This window comes from Lithobates pipiens, unplaced genomic scaffold (genome assembly GCF_037356315.1).
Source record: "Lithobates pipiens isolate NorthernLeopardFrog02 unplaced genomic scaffold, aLitPip1_a1.2 Scaffold_16, whole genome shotgun sequence".
Lineage (NCBI taxonomy): Eukaryota > Metazoa > Chordata > Amphibia > Anura > Ranidae > Lithobates > Lithobates pipiens.
In genome coordinates this window covers 413,041,897-413,057,946 of record NW_027507748.1, presented here as the reverse complement: position 1 = coordinate 413,057,946, position 16,050 = coordinate 413,041,897, and the positions used below count along the sequence as shown (strand labels likewise).

Genomic DNA, 16,050 nt, shown 5'->3' with positions numbered 1-16,050 from the left:
CAGGAGATAATGGCGTTCTCAGGGTGCCCTGCCACTAGGCCTGTATTGAGCCAGGGCCTGACAGGAGGAGAGGACTCGGGAGGCAGAAAATGAATGCCAGGAGGAGAGGGAAGTGAGCCATCACACTGAGGCTGAGAAAAGTCCTTAGTGGGGTGACTGGGATTGAAATTTGTGAAGTGGGGGGGGGGTTATTTATGGAGTATAAGGGGTAGTGCTGGGGTTAATAGTGCGTCAGCTGACACCAATGCTAGGGGGTTAATCGTACGTCAGCTGACAACAATGCCCCGGGGGTTAACAGTGTGTCTGCTGACACCAATGCTGGGGTAATAATGCATACATTGACACCAGTGCTGTTTTTGAAGTTTGAAAGTTTACACACTGCCCCAGTGGGATATGAAAACTTGTTTTGTGGCCCTCAGGTAATTTGAGTTTGAGACCCCTGGTTTAAATCAAAGCATAATTATTTATTAGAATGGCCCAGTCAAAATGCAGACCTAAATCCAATTGAGAATCTGTGGCAAAACTTGAAATTTGCTGTTCAGACGCTCTCCATCCAATCTGACAGAGCTTGAGATATTTTGCAAAGAATAATGGGCAAAAATTATCACTCTCTAGTTGTGCAAAGTTGGTACCCAAACAGACTTGGAGCTGTAATTACAGCGAAAGGTGGTTCTACAAAGTATTGACTCAGAGTGGATCAATACAAAAGCATGTCACACTTGTCAGATATTTATTTGTAAAACGTTTTGAAAACTGGAGTTAGTACTTACCGGTAACTCCTTTTCCGGTGGTCTTCCAGGACAGCCCTTGAGAGATGGAGCTCCTCCCATCGACCCAGGAAACACATTGCCACAGTTCAAAAGGCGGTCCCTCAGGTCCCTGGTCAGTCATTCACCAAGAACCGAAGGATGGAACTGAAAAACATATAAACCATAACAGGTAATAACATTAGTACATCATTATAATCAAATAAAGGGTGGGATCGTGCTGTCCTGGAAGACCACCGGAAAAGGAGTTACCGGTAAGTACTAACTCCAGTTTTCCCAAGTGTTCTTCCAGGACAGCCCTTGAGAGGATCCCCAAGTACTTACCAGATTAGGGGGGGACCACGGCCTGGAGGACTTTCCTCCCAAAGGCCTGATTCTGACTAGACATTAAGTCCAGTCGGTAATGCCTTGTAAAGGTGGAAAAGCTTGACCATGTGGCTGCTTTACATACCTGCTCCGGGGTGGCACCAGCTCTTTCTGCCCAGGATGCAGACAACGCTCTTGTGGAGTGAGCTTTAACACCCTCAGGAGGATCTCTATTCAAGGCCTTATACCCCTCTGCTATAGCTAGCCTAATCCATCTAGCTATGGTTACTTTTGAAGCTTTCTGTCCCCTACGCTATCCGGAGAAAAGGACAAAAAGGGAGTCTGAAATTCTGCATGGATTTGTTACTTTAAGGTATTCTAGAATACACCTCCTCACATCCAATAAATGAAAACGTTCCTCTTTCTCATTTGCTGCATTTTGACAAAATGAGGGAAGGACAATATCTTGGGACCTATGGAAGCTAGATGCTACCTTTGGTAAGAACCCAGGGTCTGTCTTTAGAATGACTCTGTCTTCTAGGATCTGTAGAAAAGGTTCCCTGATGGAAAGGGCTTGGATTTCACTGACCCTACGGGCTGAAGTGATTGCCACCAGGAGTACTGTCTTAAATGTAACAAGCCTTAAGGAGGCCTCCGAGATAGGCTCAAAGGGTGACCCCAAGAAAGCTTTTAGTACAACTGCTAAATCCCAGGATGGGACTTTGGTGACTCTGACTGGCTTGCGTCTAGCGACTGCCTTACAGAATCTAGCGACAAAAGGATTTTCCTGTAAACGTTCATCTAGGTACACACTTAAGGCAGCTATCTGTACCTTAATGGTACTTAGGGTTAAACCCTTGTTTACACCTTCCTGAAAAAACTGTAGAATATTAGCCGTGTTTATGTCACGGCTATTCAACCAGCTATTAAATTTTTGCCAGACTTTTTTGTAAATAGCCCTCGTGACTGGTTTGCGACTCTGTAGTAAGGTCGCAATTACCTCATCTGTCAGGCCCTTACTCTTTAAGATTTCCTCCTCAGTAACCACGCCGAAAGCTTCAGTGTGGCGACCTGTGGATGGTAAAGAGGTCCCTGCGACAGGAGGTCCTGTCTGTAGGGAAGCCTTAGAGGTGGACAATCTGTCAATTGTAGCAACGTTGTGAACCATGGTCTCCTGGGCCAAAACGGTGCTACTAGAATCAAACCGGTTTTTTCCTTGAGGAATCTTGCTAGGACCCTCGGAATGAGATGAAGAGGGGGAAAAGCATACGCCAGACTGAAAGACCATGGAGCTTGCAAGGCATCTACAGCCAGGGGCCGATCTCCTGGGTTTAGCGAGAAAAAATTTGGAACCTTTGCATTGTTTTTGTTCGCAAAAAGGTCTACCTCTGGTTTTCCCCAGTGATTTGTTATGAGATTGAATGCCTCTGGGTGTAAGGACCATTCTTGGTTCGAAATCTTTTGTCGACTCAAGAAGTCCGCCGTGTTGTTCAGCTCCCCTTTCAGGTGGACTGCAGAAATGGATTCCAGATTGGCTTCTGCCCACTGGAAAATGCGTCTGGCTACTACCATCAAACGAGGACTTTTGGTACCTCCCTGTTTGTTTATGTATGCTACAGCCGTCATATTGTCTGAACGGACTTGTAGATGGTGACCCTGTATTGTGGGGTGAAAGGCTAAGACCGCTCTCAGGATTGCTGTTAGCTCTTTCCAGTTGGAAGAGAAACATTTCTCTTCCGGGGTCCACTTGTCCTGGACCCAGCTTGAGCCGAGGTGGGCTCCCCAGCCCCAACTGCTCGCATCTGTTGTCAGTGTTGAAGTGATAGGAAGGACCCAATGAACCCCTTTGTTCAGGTTCTCCCTGTCCTTCCACCACCAGAGGGAGCGTTTTATCCTTGAGGGGATCAAAACTTCCTCCTCCAGATCTCTGCCCCTTAATTGTTCTAGCAGAAACCCCTGAAGGTCTCTTTGGTGGAACCTGGCCCATTGTACGGCTGGAATGGCTGCTGTCATAAGACCTAAGACCGACATTACTTCCCTCACTGTACATTTGGGGCTGCATTGAAGAAAAGATATTCTCTGCCACAGATTCAAAATCTTTTCTTCCGGCAGTATAATTTTTTGATCTACTGACTTGATCCAGTAACCCAGATACAGGATCTCCTGTGTTGGGGTTGTCTTGGATTTCTCCTGGCTGACAATCCACCCTAACCGACTCAGGCTGAGTTGAGTCAACTCCAGATCCTGAGAAAGACGACTCTCCGAGCGTGCTGTTAGGAGTAGATCGTCTAGGTAGGGAATAATTGAGACTGACTGAAGCCTCAGTGGAACTAAAGCCTCTCCGAGAACTTTGGTAAAGATTCTTGGGGAGGATGACAGCCCGAAGGGAAGCGCTCGGCACTGAAAGTGGTAAACCCTTGTGTCTATCTGTACTGCCATTCGAAGGAATTTCTGGCATTCCTCCTTTATTGGAATATGCAGATAAGCATCCCTTAAATCCAGGGTAGCCATAAACATCTCTTTCTGCAGGAGATTCTTTATGGAGTAAATGGACTCCATCCGAAATCTCTTGTAACGGATGGAGCGATTCAATGGTCGGAGATTCATAATTAATCTGAATCTTCCTGACGGCTTTTTTACTACAAAAATGTGAGAGTAAAAACCGTCTCCTTGTTCCTGTATAGGGACTGGTGTCAATACTTCTTGATCCACCATCTCCCCTATCAGTAAGGGTAAGGCCCTGGCCTTTTCTGAGTGACTTGGAAGTTTTGTCACTACAAACTTTGAAGGAGGGCGGCTGTGAAACTCCAGCGCATGACCCCTTTTTATTATGTTTAAGACAAATTCGTTTGAAGTTGTCTCTTCCCATTGTGGAAGGAATTGGCTTAATCTTCCTCCCACAGGGACCCTGGCATCACTGGGGTTTGGGATCCTGATTGGGGCGGCTAAACAGTATGCCCCCTTTTCCTTTCCCTTTATGCCCCGACCAATGTTTTTTGGGGATTGAACTCTTCTCTGGTTTAGAGGGTTCTTTAAAGGGACGAAAAATTTTTCTTTGAAAATTTTTCTTTTTTGCGGGAAAGGTTTTCTTTTTATCCGCCGTCCTTTCTAAGGCGGAGTCTAATTCAGGCCCGAAGACTAAGTCTCCTGTAAAAGGGACGCTGCACAGGCGGGTCTTAGACGCCGTGTCTCCCCCCCAGGTTTTCATCCATACTGACCTCCTTGCTGCCACTGAAAGTGCTGCTGACTTAGCCGCAAATTTTACGGAGTCCGTGGAGGCGTCAGAGATGAAACTGGTGGCCTTAAAAAGCATAGGGAAGGATTTCAGAAGCTCCCCCCTAGGAGTGCCTGCTTTTAAATGTTCTTGAAGTTGCGACAACCAGAACTCCAGGTTTCTAGCTACACAAGAAGTGGCTAGAGCTGGTTTTAAGCCTGCCATAGAGGCATCCCAGGCCCTCTTTAAGACAATGTCAGTTCTCCTGTCCATTGGATCTTTCAGGTGACCCATATCTTCAAAAGCCAGATCAGCTTGTTTTGAGATTTTGGACAAAGGGGCGTCTAGTTTAGGATTTTTATTCCAGACCGCCTCTGGGCTCTCATCAAAAGGGAACCTTCTCTTAAGGGATTTAGGAAAGAAAACCTTTTTATCTGGTTCAGACCACTCCTTAAGGACAAGGTCAGAAAGCACCTTATGTATAGGGAAAACCCTTGCTTTCTTTTTCCCCAGAGCCTCATACATTTGATCATGTCTAGATAACTGAGTTTCTTCCTCCTCAATTTCCAGCGTATCATAGATAGCCCCCATTAGCTCATCTACTTCCTCAAGAGACAATCTATACTTTGAGGCTTTGGATGTTACTTGATCCTCTTCCTGACCCGAGTCAGTGTCAGAGGAATCGGGGCTAATCAACGTGGGGCTAGGCTCCCTGATCATACGGGGCTCCCCTGAGCTGGGTGTTGTAAGGCATGGTGAGGAAGAGATTATAGTTGCTTTACTCGTGGAGGCAGCTGCAGCTGATCCCACGTCAGTGATTAACTCCCGGAGGGACTTAAAGGTCGACGCCATTTCCTCTTTAAAGGAGCCCAAAAACTTTGCTAAAGGGGAATCTGCCTCAGATTTAAGCAAGCTTGCAATGCATTGCTTGCATAGGGCTTTGTTAGAGCCAGAGGACAACCTATTCCCACAATTAGGACACTTTTTGCGGCCTGTCTTGTCTTCCCTTGGGATATCTTTAGCCTGAAATAAGAAGACAAAGGATTTCTTAGCGTCAGCCCCATGTCCCTCCTTCAATCACCAAGTGCAAACAATCTCACTGTGAGTAAACCGCCACCGTGGGGCACTACAGGACCCAGCCTACAAACACCACCACTCCACCAGAGTAATAGCATGCCCAGCAGCCTACCTGGGATTGGCTGGTGCCTGTCTCCGCCGGAGTATCCTGGGGAATAGCCTCCATGGTCCCCCTCTGATGCTCCCGATCCCGCCGCTAGTCCGGTATTGCTGGACGCTGGTCGGGCTTCACAGGCACAGCGCTGGCTCTCCCTCTCCTCCTTGTACCTTTAGAGACCCGGAACCGGAAGTCTCGGCACGCAGTGATGACGCGGTTCCGCCGGAAGTGACGCTCGGCGTCTCCGACCCCACCGCAACAAGGAGCTGAGATGGAGGTTCCACTCACCGCTCCTGGGGGAAACCAGCGCCATTCTGCCCCTGGCCACCTCGGCACTGGAAGGAGGAGGGTAACGGGTCTGCTCCGAATCAGCTGGACGGTACCCGAGCCGTTTAAAAAAGGTATGGACCCAAAACTGCAGCCAAGGAATAGGACCCGGTCCCTCATGGCTACAGGTTCTCAGGCAGCCCCTGAGAGGGGCCTTCAGGTTCCTGGCAACATGTTCCTCCGACGGAGGAAACACAAATGACTGACCAGGGACCTGAGGGACCGCCTTTTGAACTGTGGCAATGTGTTTCCTGGGTCGATGGGAGGAGCTCCATCTCTCAAGGGCTGTCCTGGAAGAACACTTGGGAAAAAACATTTATCATTTTCTTTCCACTTTACTATTAAGGGCTACTTTGTGTTAGTCTATCACATAAAATCCCAATAAAATACATTTACGTTTTTGGTTGTAAAATTACAAAATTTTGAAAATTTCCAGGGGTATGAACATTTTTTCAAGGCAAGTGCTTTTCCCTCTCTGAGGTAGTCCAATTGGGACACAACACAGATGGGGTGGGTCCAGTGATGTCATCATGCATAACAGATTGGCCAAGCATTGCTGATTACCACTGGCTTTATGTACACAGGGAGTGGTGACAAGCATCTTGCAAAACAACTTGTACATATGCTATCTAACGTGAGTTCTTTTAACCATGGTTTTATTAACCACTTGAGATCCGCGCTATAGCCGAATGACGGCTACAGCGCGGACCTCCTTTGCCGAGACTACGTCTATTGACGTCGTCCCGTGCACGAGCGGCCTGCGCGCCCCCTGAGGGGCACGCTCTGTGATCGGCGAGTCTATGAGACTCGCCTGATCACGGATCCGAGGAAGGGGTCGATCCCGAGCTTGCTATGGGGGATCCGATCCTAGTCACAGCTCTCTGTGTCCATTCAGACATGGAGCCCGACCTGGCCCGCCTCCTCTCTCCCGATGGCTTCCTCTGCTGTCAGCTAGGCAAATTGTGCCGCTGCTGTGTCTCAGTCAATCAGGGAGAAGAATTATGGATGACCGAGACATTTGTGGACATCGTTGGACAGAGAGGGACCTCAGGTAAGTGTTAGGGGGCTAACGGGGGCTGCTGCACACAGAAGGCTTTTATCTAAATGGATAGAATGCATCAAGATAAAAAAACCTTCTGCATTTACACCCCCTTTAAGTACAAACTCTGATAATGACAGAGCTGAATACTTGTCACCAGAAGGTCACACGATTGATTCTTGGAAGACAAAGGGCACATCATGTACTATTTGTTTCAGACCTTCGAGAAGGTGGTTAAAACATTAGGTGTCAAAAGCAAGAAAAAAATAACCACAACAATTGCTATGAAAAACTGGCTGACGTAAAATGGTTGGGCAGATGAGTCAACACTGATTGATTCATCTTTTTAAAGTGCGTCTAAATCCAAAAACAAAAATATATATATATTGCAGCTTACCAATCTTTACATGTGGTGATGTGGTAGCGGATTTAGTTTTTTTTGGTAGGTATTTTTCCACCCGGTGTTCTGGCCAGAAAAACACTTCCTTTCTTAGCGTTGCTACGCTAAGTCCTCCACTGTATCTATGGAGACGCACAATAGCCACCCTTGAACATCAGCATTGTCAACCTGTGCAGAGAGTACTTTTTGGCCAGATATACATGGTTCAAACTTCAGCTGATTCAGCAGGAACCTGCCGAGATTCAAATCATTAATGGGTAGGCTGAATGTGCCAAGTTGATCAATTGATGCTTTAGCCGCTGGCAATAATCATGTTCTTCTCCCAGTGGGGATACCCTCCCCTGCCTGCTCCCGCACCCTCATCTGGGGCAAACAATGGCTCGGCAGGAGAGATTCCCCTGTCAGCACAATTTGTGCTAAAGAAGGAAACACGCAAATTTCTTTCCTGCAACCTGTGGCTTCAGAAAAGAAATTTGCACCATCTATGGCCAGTCTTGTACACACGGTCGGAGAATCCGTCGGAATGTGTCCTATCGGACCGTGTTGTCGGATAATCCGACTGTGTGTGGTATGCATCGGACTGATTCCGTCGGAATATCCGTCGGACCAAATTCTCCAACATGTTGGAAATATTTTCCGACAAACTGGTCCGATCGGACATACTCCGATCATGTGTAGAGAATTTTGATCGGACAAAGTGCCACGCATGCTCAGATTAAATTCCTACACCAAAGATATTGGCTACTAGCATGAACGTAGTCCCGACGTAACGAAATAACGTCATCACGTTCTGAATGATCGAATTTTCCGACAACTTGGTCCGACCGTGTGTATGCAACAGTTTCGGACACAATCCGTCGGACAAAATCCAATGGATTTGGTTGGCATAATGTCCGACCGTGTGTACAAGGGCTTAGACAGACTAATTAATGTAGTAACAGTCACACTTGCTTATAATCATCTTTAATAATTCATGTAGTCTTTCATGCTCTTTTAAGCATATGCTTTTTTTCACAAATCTTCCTAGATAGTATTTTCTTAACCACTGTACAAAACAAAAAACTGGAACAACATTTTTTGCGTCTTTTGATGCTCCTGAGCTCTTTCGGGAACTAGCTCCTCTCAAAAATGCGAGTTTGGTAGAGGTTTTTTTCTGCCTGTAGGAGCATATGCCTGAAAACACCTGAAAAAGCCCTAGTGTGCATGGACACATTGGCTAACATGGAGGGGAGTTTCTAGGCAAAAAAAAACATATTATAAAAAGACATTATAAAAGTGAAACTTTAAGTTCTTTAAGCACTCATCGCCCCTTTACATGCCACATTTGGCATGTCATTTTTTTTTTAGGGGGGTGGGATACCTAGTTATGACAGGTACCCAGCTCCGATGTCCACTCGGCTGCCTAGGTGGCTCCTTCTCTCTCCCCTCCCTCCAATCTCCTGGGACTTGTCACAGGTCCCAGAAGATTGCCTGGCCACTGAGAAGCAATGCACGTATGGCTGTGAAGCCGCAATTTGTCACAGCCGGGTGCCCACACTTGCAATGACAATGCTGCGGAGAGGAGTGAGGCTTCAGGCAGCTGCATCACTGGACCGTAGAACAGGTGAGTGTGTTTATTAAAAGTCAGCAGCTAAATTTTTGTAGCTGCTGACTTTAAAATAAACGTAAAGTGGTTGTTAAGCCACTAACTGATCATTATATCATCCCCTCTATCACATAAAAAGCTGTATCCTAGTGCCTGTGCAATATAAAAAAAAAGTTGATTTCTACCCGTTTTAACTGTGTCTTCCAGCAATCACATGACCCCAGGCTCTCTGCTCTCCCCGTGTCACATCTCCAGTGGGGGGGCCAAGATTCTCCTGCTGATGTCAGCGAGGGAGAGGAGCAGAGAGCCTGGAGTCATGTGATCACTTGACACTGTTAAAACAGGTAGAAATCTGATTTTTTTAGTTTTATAAAGCACAGGCGCTACTAGGGTACAGCTTTTTATGCGACAGAGGGGATGATATAATGACCAGTTAGGTTTGAAGCAGTGGGGAAAGGAGCAGATCGGCACTAGTGAGAGCTGACGTGCAGGGTGGGGAGGGGGGAGGACGACAGAGGGAGACACAGGGAGAGCTGTAGATAACAGAGGCACGTACAATGACCATAGTGTCAGGGCTCAGCAGCCCTGATATATCATGATCAGTGTACAAAGGGTTTAATACTACTTTAAAGCAGATGAAAATCCACTTTTTTTTTTTAATACAAACATGTCATACTTACCTCCACTGTGCAGTTCGTTTTGCCCCCAATGGTGCTATCAGCACCTCCCCACATCGGTAAACCCCCTAGGAGATCGCTCTCCCTGGGGTAACCACGCGGGTGTGCTTGTGTGTCCGACTTTTGCATCCATAGATACAGAATGCCAGACTTGGCCTCACCCCCAGCGTTATTGGATTTGATTGACAGCAGTGGAAGCCAATGGCCACTATGCTATCAATCTATCCAATCAATAGCCGAGACAACACGCAGAGAGGTAGTGCATGTCTCTGTCTTTGGAACGAATGGGCTTTTGGGGGGGTGGGGAGGGGGCATAGGATGCATTAAGGTGAAAAAACACGAGGGTTTACAACCCCTTTAAAGCCCAACTTCAGCTAACACTATTTAAGCAGTTACAGCAACAGTTGTTTCCCTTTTAAAACGCTTTTAACTAAATAAAGTAAAATCTGAACCATTATAAGCAGACTTGTCAGCATTAGATCTGAAATTTGGTATTTTTTTGCCATACGGCACCAAACACATTAGTTATGTGTAATTGTGTATATTTATTTACCTGCAAGCTGCTGCTTCTTGTTAAAATCCCTTCAGTGCATTTCAGAGTTGCCAGATATTGCCCTGAGTGGCTACTACCTGGTGCTGTGGAAGTTACAACCACCGCTGCTAGTCTTAAAAGTTGTGCAGCTCGCTCTACCACCTCTTTTTGCCCTCCGCCATTCAGAGAGCTTGTATTTATTTTCTCCAACAATGCATCACATTCTTTGAATGGGTGGTGAAAGATCTTATCATTCCCCGAACGAGATACATTGTCAGAGAATGGTAATACAAATTTAGTGAATGGTGAAAAGGGCAGGTGAGAGGCACAACTTTTCAGATTAGCAGTGGTGGCTGTTAATTCTTACAGTGACGGAAGGCAGCCTCTCAAGGCCATATCCAGCAGCTATGAAGGAGGCACTGTAGGGAAGATTTTAATAAAAAGGAGCAGCCTGCAGGTAATAAGACACACACCACTAAATGTAATTAATATGTTTGGTGTTGTATCCCAAAATAACATTTTACTTCAGTTTCAAATATTTTTTTTCTCAACTCTCTAATGTTCACTTTGTTGGACAGCATGTTAAAACAAAAAATAAATAAAAATACTTAATGGTCAAATCAACATGTAATAAACCTTTGTTACGGGGGGAGTTGGAAAAACAGACTGTTGTGTTAATGCTACTGACAGACTTCACAAATGTAATTTTATTTATTTTGTCCATAGTTACACTAACATAGTTACGAATTGGCAGTTCGATTTCAGACACACCATCATCATTAGTGAACCTTGATATCTTGTATTTTTCTTACATTGATAACACTTACTTTTCTCCAAAGAACTTCCTCCAGAACTCTGCAGCATCTGCTTTTGTTATACGGAAGTTATCCCCTTGAAACTGTCCATTGGGAAAGATTGCTTTAATTTCTGCCAACATGTGGCTAAATATTAAGGATAGCTTTGTAAGGTTTCTCCTGCAAAGAAAGGGAAACAAATTAAGTGTGTGATAATTCCTGATTTCTCTTTTTAAATCTAAGTTTATCCTTCTCTTATAGGCTGAAAAATTGGGAAGGTGGAAGTGTTGGGGCAGTGCCTGATGCTGACCCATACACATCCCCACCTAAAGAGGTTTTGTGGACTATCTCGGTACTGATACAAATGACAAATAAATTGTAATAAAAATTCAAGTTTTAATACATCTATAAAGAACATACAGTGTTGAAAAAAATATATACACCACAATTAACTGCTAACGGGTTCCCCCTGTAGTGTTTCTGTTGAAGTGGGGTATACGTTGTTTCCTCTACCGGTTTTGCAGCAAAAAACTGCTTCTTCAGGAGTGGTCGATGCAGCAGATAATACATAAAAAAAAAAAATTACATTCAATGTTAAAACAAGACGACTGCACTTGGACGGAACCAGCAGAAGACAGGACCCAACAAACCCCCCCCACGGCGAACAAGGGGCATTGTAAATGTGAGGTGGTAAGGGGACCAAACCAGTAATGCGGTGAAGCAAGAAAGGAAGTGGAAGTGTATCCCGCACACCGATTTCAACAGACAACGCTCACCTGCAGATGCCACCGTCCATCGCAACAGCCCAGCATGGAGAGTCACTACTGCTCACATAGTGGTCCCGAGGACTATATGAGCTCCCCAGCCCTGCAGGCTTCAGCAAGTAGGGACGGCTGCAAACATTTCATTCAGGTGATAAATTTCCACTTTTGCGTCAAGGTTGGTGACATTATGGGAATTTTTAACCTATATTCTAATTTTAGTATTACCTTCCAATTAGAGACTGTCATTTACAATCCCCCTTGTCGCAGAGGGGGAAATTTGCTGGGTCCTGTTGCCTGCTGGTTCCGTCCAAATGGGGGAGCGGGTCTTCTCGTTTTAACGTTGAATGCAATTTTTTGAGAAAATTAATTTGCTTTGTAATTATGCTTTGTTTTAAATGTATTATCTGCTCCATAGACCAGTCCTCCTGAAGAAGTGTTTTTGTCTCAGGGCGAACCCGTTAGCAGTTAGTTAATTGTGGTATTTATATATTTTTTTTAACACTGTTTGTATGTTCTTTATATATGTATTAATTATTTTTTATTACAATTTATTTGTCATTTGTATCAGTACTGAGAAATCCACAAAACCTCTTTAGGTGGTGATGTGTATGGGTCAGCATCAGCAACTGCCCCTACACTTCCACCTTCCCAATTTTTTTTTATACATTCATTTGGATGAGGGTACCTCTATACTACATACTACTGCTTACCACATGAGGCTGCACTCACAAATTGTCATTCTCTTATAGGCTGTCTATTCTTCATTTTTTTTAACCACTTCACATGCAATTACCTTAATTTTAACATATTCAAAATTATTTTTGGTAGGTCCTTCTTAGACTGCAGTTGTTTTTTTTTTTTTAACATTTTACTGGTTCTTGTTGGTGAAATATACACAAAACTTTCTGTATATAGAACAAAATATCTCCTGTAATAGCCCCAACCTGTATACAACTATCAGCTATACCATACTATGCCAACTCTCATGCATTCGACTGCACTATCCCACTTTTTTGCTAATCATCCACACTCAACTGTGTCCTGAGATTTGTCCAGGGAATGAGCACTCCTGCACATTTTGCTGTACATGACAGATGGCATACTGTGGAGCTTGGGTCCCGACAAGCACAGGCATTTCAATGGGGCATACCATTCTGCATTGCACCACGGGGGAATACTGTGCATACTGTGTAGCCTGGGATCTCCCCTCTCTTCCTCCAGAGGGAATTGCATCTTGGAAGTGGGGTGCTGCATCATTCCTGGGCACTCTGGCTTCTGAATAGATGCCAGGGAATGCCTGAGCAGGCACATGACATTGTATATCAAAGCTTGGCCAGGATCTAAAAGAAGATGAAGAGAATGGTAATGGCAGAGATGTGCTGGAGGGCGGGGGTATGAAGGCTAAGCATTTTTGGGGAAGGATCATGGGGGGGGGGGCAGAGGTGTGTGGGGGACATTGGTGACAGGTGTGATGGAAGGGGTGGGGGAACGGAAGCAGTAGTGTGCTGGTGCTGGGGGCAGGTGTGATTGAGGATGGGGATGGAAAGAGGAGCATGCTAAGGAAAGGGGTCTGGAGGTGGAGATATGCTGGGGAGCAGGAACTGGAAGCAGAAATGTGCTTGGGGGAATTGGAAACAGAGGTGTGCTTGGTGTGGGAACTGGAGACAGAAAATTGGTGTGGTACAGAGGTCTTAAGGGGTCATTGGAAGTGGGGGGGGGGGGGGGTCTGGTGGGATCATAGGAAATCATTGGAGATAGAGATGTACTGGGGATGGGCACTGGAAAAAGATGTACTGGGGAGGGGTGGTGGAAACTGAAGGTGGAGGAGTGCTGGGAGAATGGCAATGGAGGCTGTGGTGTGCCAGAGGAAATTGGAGGCAAAAGTGGCATTGGAGGTAGGCGATGCTCTGAGGGGCACTGGGGTGCTGGAGGAACATGGGGAGCTGGCATTGAGGCATAGGCATGCTAGGGGGCACCTGTGAATGGGAGAGAGTGCGACCAGACCCAAGATTTTCACCCCCATTCCCCAATAATGGTACACGCAGAAGAAGCCAAAAAAGGTTCAGGTAGAGAACTTTTTCACAGCAGCTTAACAAAAGACCCAAAGCTATTAGTGTTACTAAACACACAGCAGTAAAAGCAGTCTGTATATGCAGTAAAGCATGCTTGTTATACTCCCTGTGCAGGGGTTAATACTGCTCATTGTGTAAAAAGGGTGTGTAAAAAGGGTGTTTTATCCGGTCTTCTCTGATCCCTCTTTCTATGGTCCACAGAGGAAATTCAGAGACAAGAAGAGGATGTGGGATCCCTGCACAGAAAATTTTTCCAAGATCCAGCTGACTGGGATGTCCTTCACTACTGGTAAGTTATTGCACTAAAGCTGGCGATAAAGCAAGAACCAGGTGAATTTCAGCCCATATGTGGACACTGTAGTCATACAGAAGTTGATCTGCCAGTCGACTTCTGTACAACCGTCCTATTGGATTTTCCCCACTCGATCTTTGCAGCAGATTATAGCCTGCAGCGCTGATCAGTGTATTCTGATAGTGGGGAAGTCTCCTCACTAGGGATGACCTCAGGCGTATTCGCATGGAACACGTGCAGAGCCCGCCAGGAAGTGAGCGCAGCGCTGCACTAATCACAGGCAGTGAGACATTGCCAGATCTCTGCAGCCGCACATCGAGGCAATGTCTCACTGCCTGTGATTAGCGCAGCACTGCGCTCACTTTCTGGCGGGCTCTGCACGTGTTCCATGCGAACACGCCTGAGCTCATCCCTACTCCTCACTGGCAGAATGCAAAGGCTCATCGGGAGGACTCCCCTATCCACCTTGAGCCTGGGTTCACACTATAGCATGCTTTTCTGTGCCGATCACATGCGATGTCTGTGAGTTCAGCCATACAGTTTGCGTCATTGAACTTGCATTGGATTTGCACAAAAGAAAAGGATGCAGGGTCTTTTCCCCACACTGGGATCGGATCGCATGGGTGTTCTCACCTGCGATCTGATTCCTGTCCAAATCCACAGTTTGCACTGCTATCTGTCAACCGATCATTGGGGTGTCATTAACATTGTATTGACACCCAAAGCGGTTCGCAGAGGGCAGTGTGAACTGCCTGTGGGAAAGATGCGATGCGGGAACCAACACTGGAATTGTGCTGATTCCTGTCTCTCTATAGTGTGAACCCAGGCTGATTGTGTATGTAACGAAACGTCCCACACTCCACTTGGGTGCTTTCGTCATATACCACTTCCTCCCAGTCTGAATATAGATATCAGACATTCCAACCAATCACAAGCACAAAACAAGACAATACTTGTTTAGTTGCTGAACATGGACTATTTTATTAGAACCACAATAGTTTATAGTCTTATATACAGTAGAAGAGGAGGTCCCCCTCCTGCTCATATTACTCTAACAATACAATTGTAACCAAAAACCTAATTAACATGAGCTAATTAACTAATCCCTTAAAGCAGCCAATGTGACTCTAAAGCAGCTGATGTGACCTAACTACACTACACGTTATCATACATCTCAACACAGAACTCCTTCATATAGTTGCAGGGTTAATTAGCACAAACAACAATGGGTGAAAGACTTAGAAGCTGTGGCAAGCCAGACTAGAAACATTTACATTATAGAAGACAACAGACAGGTGGCTGGAGTTAATGACATTAGCGTCTAATAGTATGTATCAGTCATTATTTCTAATATGTCATATACAGGGTTCCCAGAGTCTGTGTGTCTTGGGGGGACATGGACCTGAATCCAAAGTAACCACCTCCAGGGTCCCCAGGCATACAGCTCACAAAGAGCACCCTTCTCCCAAATGCCAGGGTCGGTAGGCAATCGGTAGGCAAGAGGCTAGCATTCAGTCACCTCCAAAAGCCTCTGTCCTGGCTAGGTCTGTCACAGTGTAAATTGGGTCAGTTTTTTCATTCAACTCACAAAAAAACTCAGCTTTATCAATATGCCTCTCCGCAAACTAAAGCTCATTTACTTATAGTGGCCAGCTGGTCACACAGCAAAAAGTGGCCCCTTTTTTTTTTTTTATATTGGCAACTATGCTATACACAGTGCAACTCACAGCATACTCAAGTTTAGAAGCGGCAAGTGCAGGAAAAGCTGAAGATTTATGTGCCTTGCCAATGTAACACCAGAATGAGATTTTATGTAAACACAGAAACAGCATCCAGATATTCAGCACTTTCTGGTCACTTTCACATTATAATTTTCTATACAGAAACACAGTATGTTCTAGCAGCTTATGCATCCAACTACTGTAAGTTTGTAATAATGTATTATTCAGTTATTAATCACGTTATTTAAATGCTTGGATAAATATACTGATGTGGTTATAACACAGCCATGCTTACTGTGCATTGACTGTAAACAGAACCACTGCTGAATGCCAGTTTTCCCATTACTAGGATGCAAGCTGTAAGGTCGCCACTAGCGAGTGCAGCC

At 45.5% G+C, this 16,050-nt stretch overlaps 1 protein-coding gene across 2 annotated transcripts in view; it reads right to left on the bottom strand.

Moving 5' to 3' along the window:
• Positions 1-16,050, bottom strand: part of CBLB (Cbl proto-oncogene B) — a 282,840-nt gene that overhangs the window by 144,793 nt on the left and 121,997 nt on the right. For both annotated transcript variants that reach the window (XM_077482458.1, XM_077482457.1), the window contains exon 3: positions 10,849-10,995. In XM_077482458.1, the coding sequence (XP_077338584.1) occupies positions 10,849-10,995 (147 nt within the window). The remainder of the gene's footprint in view (positions 1-10,848; positions 10,996-16,050) is intronic.